Source organism: Cygnus olor, chromosome 1 (assembly GCF_009769625.2).
Source record: "Cygnus olor isolate bCygOlo1 chromosome 1, bCygOlo1.pri.v2, whole genome shotgun sequence".
In the NCBI taxonomy this organism is placed as follows: domain Eukaryota; kingdom Metazoa; phylum Chordata; class Aves; order Anseriformes; family Anatidae; genus Cygnus; species Cygnus olor.
In genome coordinates this window covers 190,653,940-190,663,529 of record NC_049169.1, presented here as the reverse complement: position 1 = coordinate 190,663,529, position 9,590 = coordinate 190,653,940, and the positions used below count along the sequence as shown (strand labels likewise).

Below are 9,590 nucleotides of genomic sequence, written 5' to 3'. Positions count from 1 at the left end.
GTCTTCCTCCTATTGCGAGGAATGCCTGTGTTGTGAGATATAAAACAGAGGCAGAAAGAGCTTTTTACCCACTCTGCTGAGGAGAAAAAAAAAAGAACAAACTATTACCAACTTCACTTATATGAATTGCAATTTTACTTGGATAAGTGTATGCCACCTTGTATGCTTTTGTCAAGTGGAATTTATTACGGTGCAAGAATGTGTTATTGCAATGGCTAAAAGCAGAAAGAAACCCTGCTGATAGAGATCATACTGGATAGACCTGTGCACTGACATGTAGCTTGAATTCATATGAAAAAGATTTTGATTTAGTAGCTGAGCTTCGGCTCAGCAAAAAGAGCCTGTACAACTTGACTGTTCAGTTGGGGCCCCCTCAGCTGCAGATTTTAGAAGTTCCCTCTGTCCCATAGCAGAATCCTGTATCTAGACCACCCTCAGCAGATGTTGGAGTAAGTTGTCATTTAACAATCTTCAGTGATGAAAAGTCCGTCATCTAACTCAGTGCTTAGCCCTCTTCACAGCATGCTTTTTGCAGTGATTAGCCCGCATCTCATTCCAACATAAGCCTTTTACTTCTTGCCCAGTTGCCAGCAGATATAAAGAACAGCATCCTCATCTTCCTTGCCACAGTCTTTTGCATATTTGGGGAGTTTTGTGGCTCTTCCTTCACACTTTTCCAGGCTGGCCCATTTCTTTCAAGCTTTCCTCACAAGTTCTGTGTTTTAGGTATTTGGTCATCTATTATTCCCAACTCCAGTTGATACATGGGCTTTTTTAACAGAAGGTGCCCTGAAGTAGGATCCAGATAAGGACTTGAAGGTGCTAAGAATACTGGAAACATTATTACAAACATCATATTTTTGGCAAACCTTTAATACATACCGGTATGATATTTTTCCAAGTCAATAATGTTATTGACTCACGTTCCACTGATGGTCTACTACAAACTCCCTTCAAAAATTGTTCATTGCGTCAGAACAGTTCTCCATCCTACAATTTTGCAAGTGCTCAGTGTTTCACAACGATAGCCTTTAGTCCTTCCCAACTTCCCAAGTCCTTCTCAAACTGCTTTGGTTATACCATTTCTCCCGGTGATAAGGATCTTATCGAATTCCAGGCCTGTCTTCCCAAGCACCTGCAGTTCCTCCCAGCTGCATAGAGTTTATCCCACTTGGTGGATCCTCACACTTTGACAATGAATCATTAACAACTATTTTACTGCTATATACAAAACCTGTTATCGTGGCCTAGGCAGAAATCATTCCTGACAAATCCATGTTGCAATGTCTCAGTCTTCTATCAGATAACAGATAATGATTCAGTCTGGTTGTTCCTCTGTGTCTGGGTGCACATGTGTATGGATGTGTTTGGTTTTGTTAATTTGTGCTGGAGACATTGTGGAAGCTCTTTACACCGTATATTAAACACTCAGTCCTTGGACAGGACGCAACATCCAGGGCAGGGACATGACTAACCATAAGCAGGTATTACAGGAATGATGCAACACACAATAGGTTTGAAATCTTTACCACACAATAATTATAAAATATTTTTTCTGGCACCCGTCATTGCAATAATCCTAACAAACAATGCTTGATTAAACTTCCCTGCTCCCTGTGAACATGACATAGTTATCGTCTTTATCTTTCAGTTGGGAAAACTCAGGAACAACGGGATTAAGGGCTAAGTCTGTACTAGGACTGCTATAATACTTTCAGATCAAGTGAGACGAGTCTTAAGACAAGAGCAATGTTGGATACCAGACAGAAAATTTTACAGTCTCCCTATCAAAAGAAAGTGCTGCAGTCTTGCTAATGGGTGGATCTCTTGGAGGAGTAATTTTTATTCTCTTAGGGACTGAACCTCAGTCAAAAAATATCTGCAAATCATTTTAAACAAAATTTCATGATTCTGGCTTAAACAGTTTTAAGACTGCTATTTTCTTTCACAGCTGACAAGCCTATATTACTGTAATTGCCAAGAGGACAGCAAAGATATATGCTGCCTAAGCCAGTAAGCCCAGCACAGCTTGCCCACTGAAAAATGCTGCCTGCTTCGGACCGGTGTGGCTGCAGTATTTACTAACCTGGGCACTGTGCTGGGCTATGAGTGACATGCTGAAATGCCGTTTGGTTTCAGTAGTGCACGGAATGCACACTGCTGTTTGAAACAGCAGCCTGACAGCAAGGCTTTATGTGAACAGTTTCAAAGATACAATGAAAAAGCAAATAGAAAGCAGCATTTAAACATGATATTGTATTCATCCAAAACCTGCAGTGATTCATAGCTCGGCTGTATAAGTTCCCCTACCAGTTCACTCTAAACACATTCCCTTAAAGTCTAAGTCATGTTGGTGTGATAGCACTCCTTTACCAGAAAGGCTGGTGCAAGCATCTGGCTGCCTGGCAGGATGCTTGGAGAGAATTTTATTTTATTAGATGGATTGCTGTGGGCATAGGGCAGGTGGATGTAAAAATAATCACTGAGTTACCGCCGGTGATTTACAGGGCAGAAAAAAGGAGAAGGTGAGTACAATTACACAGCCAGTTTTGGGGATGAATTCTAGAGGGACCAGCCATGGCAGGGGTAAGCTGTCTCAGAGGTGGAAAGTCAGAAGCGTGACTTGTTCCCCCAGCTTGCTCCATTAAAGCTTAGTACATTTCCAAGCCTAGGGCATAAAGACGTTTTTGATGGCTAGGAAGATATATCAAGAAAATACCCAAGTCAGAGCTGGGACAACTTTACAGAACTGAAATATATTCTGTAAAAGAAAATGACAACAAGCTGGGTTGGCCAGATCGGGAAGAAAGTACATGTAGCTCCTGAAGTATTTTGAAGATCATTACCATTAGTCTTACCTAATTAAGTCTTGGATAGTTACCATTACGTTTGCTATTGCCTTAGCTACAAGCAGGTTTAAATGACTGTGTACATACTATGATGGTGAAAATCCAAGGAAAACTGTAATTAACACCCAGAGTAGCGACTGCCCTGGTTATCAGAACAGGTAAACACAAAACACAGTGAAATTCGTTATGATTTTGTTGCCCATAAGCCACATTAGCCCAGGTTGTAGGGGAGGGAATTGTAATTAGGGAAAATGAGAAATTAATCTCCATAGGGCTGTTTTTAGTAATGTGCTCCTGGTGTTGTATATTTGCTGTTGTATATTTACTTTTTACCAAAAAAAAGCAACTTTTGACAATGCTGTTGTTTTGAACCGAACCTCCATGGTACAGGAGTGCACATCTCTGTATGGACCCTATCATTTGTCTTTTATATTCTTGCTGTTGGATAGAAAATAATACAGTACATTGGTTCATGATAGAAAACCTTTAATAAAGGTACTTCTATATCCAGGAGTCAGAATGCGGACTTCTGGCTTCCTTTTAATGTAGCCTTTCTCCCATAGGAGTTTTTGTTCTTTGTTTTGTTTTCTCTAGCTGGGTCTATGAACTAATAGTGAAGTTTGCTTTCCTCCCTTTCTGACAAGCATAGTTGTAGGCTTGGTTTCAAGGTTTTGGGGTGAAAGTTTAGCCTTGATGAAGCCAATAGAAAACCTCTGGTGATTTCAGCCAAGTTTTAATTCTAGCCTGTCCCACTCCTACACTTCCCAGTTTGGATACCACATTATTTGACACTTTACATCCTTGCTCTGCTGTACTCTAGGCAGTAAGGAGTCAGCCTTCTTTACAGTCAGGACTTCAGATTTGCTGCCTTATTCTTCAACAGTCTTGTAACCTTCATTCTGCGAAGTCCAGGAACCACATGCCAAAGGTGTTGACACTGTGTATTTCAGGAAAGAACACACACAATTCCAAAACAGCATTGTATTTTAATCTGTATCAAATCTATTTGTAGGTCAACCATGCAACGTAGAAAACAGAATTAGGTGCAAAGTGTTTAGTTCCTATTATCTGAACATTTTTTTTCCCTACAAAGCAGCTATTTAGACAAATAAAAACATAAACAGAAATCTCAGAAACAATAAACACCTCCTGCTAGAGCTATTACCCTCTGATATTGCAGTTCCAAATTGAACTCCTCTCTTGGCCACGTCCAGCCACTTTCCCAATTTCTGTCTTTTTTTCCTTGTATAATACCTGGTCGCCAAACTACTAGCTGAAGATAATTAACCTCATCTTGCTGCCGTTACCAGTTGCGGTGCAGCTCATTTTAAGCTCCAGTTAAAGGCACGCTGGGAAAATAAACTCTCCCCCCAGTGGAGCGGTTAGGTTGTTTATGAGCCTTTTCCAGCTGCAGCTCTGCTAGTACAGGAATGATTTACACCACATACTTGATTTCTAGCACTGATCACACATGTGGCCTTCCACTATGGGCTCATGAAGTCTGCAGGATGTAGCATGTAGCTGGTAGCAAAGGCAGTGTAAGTGGTTGAAAACAACCTGTGGCAGAAGGCTAAATGCTTACAGTAGCTCTTGGCTATTAAATGTATTATTGGCGCATACATTTTCTATTGCAGTAAACAGATTTTCATCAGACATGTTAGGCAATACATGGCACATATAAGTAATACAGAAAACAGACACCACAAAAGTGCTTTAATTATGCTTTCGGCAGAAAATAAAAATCTTGTTGTTACAAAAGAAATGTAATACTAGAGCACCGGGAATGTAGATAGTTTGTTCTTTGTACTCACACACGGAACAATGCAGGAACTTTACCAAGCACAAACCTGATATGTGCCAAACTTTGTTCTTTAGAGTTGAATTAAGGATGTTTTCAGAGACCAGGTTTCCAGTTCCTCACTATTGACTTTCCATCGTTTTGTTCATGCTTCCAAGGATGCTGTTCCTATTTTTTTTTCCCCACTCCTCTGTTAGAGGAAAGATTTTCATCTGCAGTCAAGCTGCAACGCTGGATACAGCACACAAGCATTGGGAGCCTGCTTGTGCTCTGCTTCCAGTGCACAGTGAGGGGTCACGAGTCTTAATTAAGGCAGCTTTGTTTATCCAACAGTGATAAACTTAAAAGTATTTGAGGAGATGGATGCAAAAAAGAGAACCTAAGATAACGCTCATTCTTTTGGGAGGAAAGCTAGTTCTTAAAGCTAAGGAGAAACAGGCAGCTTTCTAGAAGTTAGTTCAATGGGCAGGCACTTGGAGGTACACAGCATTGCTGTATGTGCTGGCATAGCTGCCTAGGACAGGCATAAAAGCAGAACATGTTTCGAGACTATTCTGGAGAAATGAAACTGACTCACATAGATCAAGTTAGTATGCTACAATTCACAGCTCAGCAATGTGAACTTTAAGAAAAACATCAAATTCCCAAGATCCTCCTCATTTCTGATTGGGACACTTTGCTATTTCAGCTCTGCAAATTGTCTGTAATTCTTGCTGAACGTATAGTAACAAGAGGAAGGGTGTTTCAGTCTCACAAGGTGGAATGTCAGAGATTGGGAGTGGTTTGATGCACTTACTTGAAAGGTACCTCAGAGTGGGAGAAGGTTTCATGAAGAAAAACTATACAGGATGGATGAGTAATAAAAAAAAAAAAAGACTGATGGAAGGAGCACCAATAGGTGCAATCTACTGCACATCAAGCTGTAAGTGTTGAAGCACTTCTGGAAAACAAACAGAATGAAACAATGAGGCAATTTTTCTTGATCTTTACTGAAAAAAAACATTAAAGGTACACAGCTGAAGGAGGCCCAGTCAGGTGATACAGTCTTATCAAATAAAATCTACTATACTATGATTCTCCACAAAATGTCAGGGAGGCAACAGCCCTTTTCTTTCACCTGACCAATAGAAGGAAAAACAAACTTCATTCCTCCCACTGCTGCAGCCCCTGTGAGTGGAGGGAGGAGCACTGACTACAAGCAGTTGAGACTGGCCACCCCCAGCCCCATAGGAGTGGCTCCACAGTGCAGGAAAGAACATAAATTAAAAAATAAAAAAAATAAATTGCTGGTCCCCAGCAAAGCTGATAGCATTTGCTAAGGAGTTCATGTCTCTCCAGAATGCTTAGAGAGAACAGGACGCATTCTATAATGGTCATGTCTGTCTTCTCCAGGAGCTGGAAGTTCCTCCCAAAAAACCCTTCATCCCACTTTTGACCAAAACCCTTTGTTTTTGGCCTGCCTCTGAAGCAGACATTGTGTTTGATTCCCTGCTCTCTTGTGGACACTAGAGCCTTCTCTGGGCTTTTCCACTCCCTCTTTTTGAAGAGTGACCATCACAGCAGGAGGCATACTTGGAAGAGCTGCTGCCAAAAGACTTTTCTCTCTACTTGTGGATGAATTAGCCCATAATCTTGAAACTTGCCTCATTATCAGCTTCCCAAGCAGGCTATCATTATAAAAATATACCCTTTTATTTTTATCCTTTTCTTTGAGTGTGAAAATATTGCCGATTGTTTTCTGACACCTAAGAAAATTTGAGGGAAATGGGGAGCTAGGAAATCCTGGAACTGAGAGATTATTTTAAAGCTGCTGTTTTCCTGGATTGTTTCATGCAAATTTTTGCCACTAGGTAACACAACTCAGCTAGATTCAACGTCATGCAGATCCCAGACACAGCAAGCATGAAAATAGTAAATGTGGTTTTCTCGGTGGGCCGAGACACAAAGCAGTCCACTACGTTAGGGCAGGGCCATGCATCACACTTCACCAGGCGAGGCATCTGGTACCCATCGTACATGTAGTAGAACACGTACATGAAGACTGCTTCAAAGATGATCCTGAAGAAGATGCTGCTGGTGTATGTCCACCACAGGGGACCTCGAATGTGAATCTTTTCGTTTTTCAGCTCTTCTATATCAATTTTCTCACCGTTTCTGAACCGCCGTTTCTTCTCATGCCTGGTGTAAGCTACGTGCATGGCCACCAGCAGCGCAGGTGTGGAGACAAAGATCAGCTGCAGGGCCCAGAGTCTGATGTGAGAGATGGGGAAAAAGTGATCATAGCAAACATTTCTACACCCAGGTTGAAGCGTATTGCAGACAAAATCTTGTTGTTCATCTCCCCAGACTCTCTCTGCAGCCACAACCAGGATCATGATACGGAAGATGAATAGGACTGTGAGCCATATCTTCCCAATGCTGGTGGAGTGTTTGTTTACACCTCCCAAAATGGCCTGCAGAGATCCCCAATCCATTTTCTCTTCTGTGTCCTTTTACCTGTAAGATGACAAAACACCAAATAGTTACTTTTCAAGGGGCAAAGAATAGTTTCCAGATCTTCTATCAACAAGAGGACTTCCTAGCACTCACTTGAGAATCATAGTGAAATGCAAGTCACTTTCATTAATACCATCTGTATGTTCATGGATTCAAACAGCCTATTAGATTCTCTCCTTCCATATATTTACAATGGAACAAGCATACCTTGATATATTTCTTAACAAGGCTTTGGGTAGGAAATAAGTTACACCTTCAAATATATTTCCTCCCTGCATCCTCTGTGCCTTTACTTCCCTTTCCTGAGATATTTCTCTCTGTGGTTCACTCTGTGCTTTGCCTCTCAATGCATTTCCCAAAGCAATAGAAAATGATATCATCGCATAAGTTAATGCCACATCTGGACAACATAAATGATTTTATAGGATTTCTTTGCCAATGCCACAGCCCTAGAAGGCTGGGCTGTGCTTGCTTTGCTTCCCAGGTTAAGTACTACTTGACTATCTCCAGCAGAAGCCCTCACTCCTCCCAGACACCTCCAGCAGGCCCCCAAGGCTGTCTGCTGCAGCTCAGACACATCCTTTGCTTGGCAGGGCCTTCATCACTGTAAGTACTGTGTTTGATTATGCCAATGCTGCTGAGAAACCTCAAGCTGGCTCTGTTGGGGCTGCATGCATAGATGCACTAACCAGCAGGCACAGGAAGGCACTGCAGAGCCTGCCCTTCCACATTCATCGCTATCTCATCAGAAAAGGAGACGAGCAGAGCCAAAGAATTGAGAGACAAAGCCCTTAGCTAAAGAGTTTATGTTGATTTTCTAGATGCTATCACACCCCAGTAAAATAAACAGGAGATTGAACGTCAGAAGCTCTATTTCAGCTTTCCTCCCTTCCTCATACTCTTGAAGAAAATCTATACTCTTTACCTTGTGGGAAAAAAAAAAAAAAAGCTTAAGTTTTGCAGAAGTCAGAATTCAGTCTCATCTTTCACTGGTCAGCAGCCATTTGGAAACTCTCCCTAAACTGGACAACACACAAGATCCTTAGCTGGGAGCTCACATAGCTGGTCCAGCGAGGTTAGGGCTCGAGCTGCTGTGCAGAGCAGCACTGGCCTTGCACAGGAGCCACAGAGCCCCTTCTCCCCCTGGAGCAGTGCACATGCTTTAGGGAGAGCACGGTACCTTGCAACACCACACTGGTAAAGTCTTCAAATCCTCTAACTCTCATATAACAGGAGAAAGAAAAATAAATAAATACAACTTTTTCACGCCGCTGCCATTATGGTATGACCGAGGGCCCGGCATGCCCCAACACACACCCTTGGTACGACGGCCTAGCTTGTACAGACAGGCCTCGAGGCACAAGGAGCAGGTCACATTTACTGTCATGAAGAAAGGTTAAATTGGGTAAGAAAATAAGAAAGCCTTGAGAAGGTGCCTGCAATTCCTCCCACTGTTCATGATCTCACACTGCCGAGACTGACAATGTTTTACGCAGCTTTTTATGTTGACCGGAACCCATGGCCGTGATCAGATACCTGCATCTTTTGGTTAAGATTTCCTCTTTTTGTATAGTCATTAAAATAGATACATAAGAGATATATACATATATATCAGTGAAATCTTTTAAGAGGGGCTAATCGGGACTGAAGGAAGGTTATCTGAGTGCACACCCCATCGGGATGAACAACCCTGGCTCCAAGAGCCAGCTCACACTGCAGTTCTGAACCAGAGCTGCAAAATTTGGGGAAAAAACGATAATAACAATACTACTCCAGGACAGCTACAAGACAGCTCAGCTGCCCCTTCCCAAAGCGTCCCGTCCCCGTCAGGCACCCCCTAACCCCGACCCCACCGGCGGGCAAGAGCCGCTGCGGAGCCTCACCTGGCACGGCTCAGCTCGGCACGGCTGCGGGTCCGGCTGTAGCAGCGGAGCGGCCGGTGCCCGGCTCGCCGCCCCGCGGCTCTGAGGTCCCTCCCCGCTCACCTGCCGCCGCTTTTAACCCGCCCCAAGCCCGCCTCCGCCCGCCGGGGCCGGGCCGGGGCTCGGGGCCGGGACTGGGCCGGGGCTGGGCCTGAGCCAAGCCGGGGCTAGGCCAGGCCGCCCCCCCCCCCCTCCCCTCCATCCCGAGGCACCAGCCCCTTTGCAGTCTTCTAACCCCCCCCTGCTGCCCCTTCGCAGTGTTGTAAACACCATCGTTCACAGCCCAGTGAAAGGTTTTTGTTTTTCTTTTTAAAGCGCCGTGACCAAAAATCTTGCCGGAAAAGAACGCTGTGCTGCAGCGGGTGTGTGAAAAGGCTGGAAGATGGTGAAGTGCCGTGCCCATCGCTTGTGAGATAATAAAAACTTCTCCGAGTACATTAAAGCGCCGCTGGAAATGGTTGTGTTTATTTTTTTTTGTCGTGTTATCTGTCCCGCGTATTGTACTAAGCACGGAGCTGGGGTTTA

General features: G+C 43.4%; 1 protein-coding gene across 1 annotated transcript; it reads right to left on the bottom strand.

The window, feature by feature from the left end:
• Positions 1–4,545: 4,545 nt before the first annotated feature.
• Positions 4,546–9,144, bottom strand: LOC121063532 (gap junction beta-6 protein-like). Its single transcript, XM_040544039.1, has 2 exons — positions 9,027–9,144; positions 4,546–7,143 (listed from the first exon to the last, which is right to left on the bottom strand). The coding sequence occupies exon 2, from the start codon at positions 7,119–7,121 to the stop codon at positions 6,444–6,446; it is 678 nt and encodes a 225-aa protein (XP_040399973.1). The 5' UTR covers positions 7,122–7,143; positions 9,027–9,144; the 3' UTR covers positions 4,546–6,443.
• Positions 9,145–9,590: the final 446 nt, after the last annotated feature.

What these genes read in the sequence shown, in the direction of transcription:
- LOC121063532 (XM_040544039.1), bottom strand. Translation starts at nt 7,121, where the DNA reads ATGGATTGGGGATCTCTGCAGGCCATTTTGGGAGGTGTAAACAAACAC.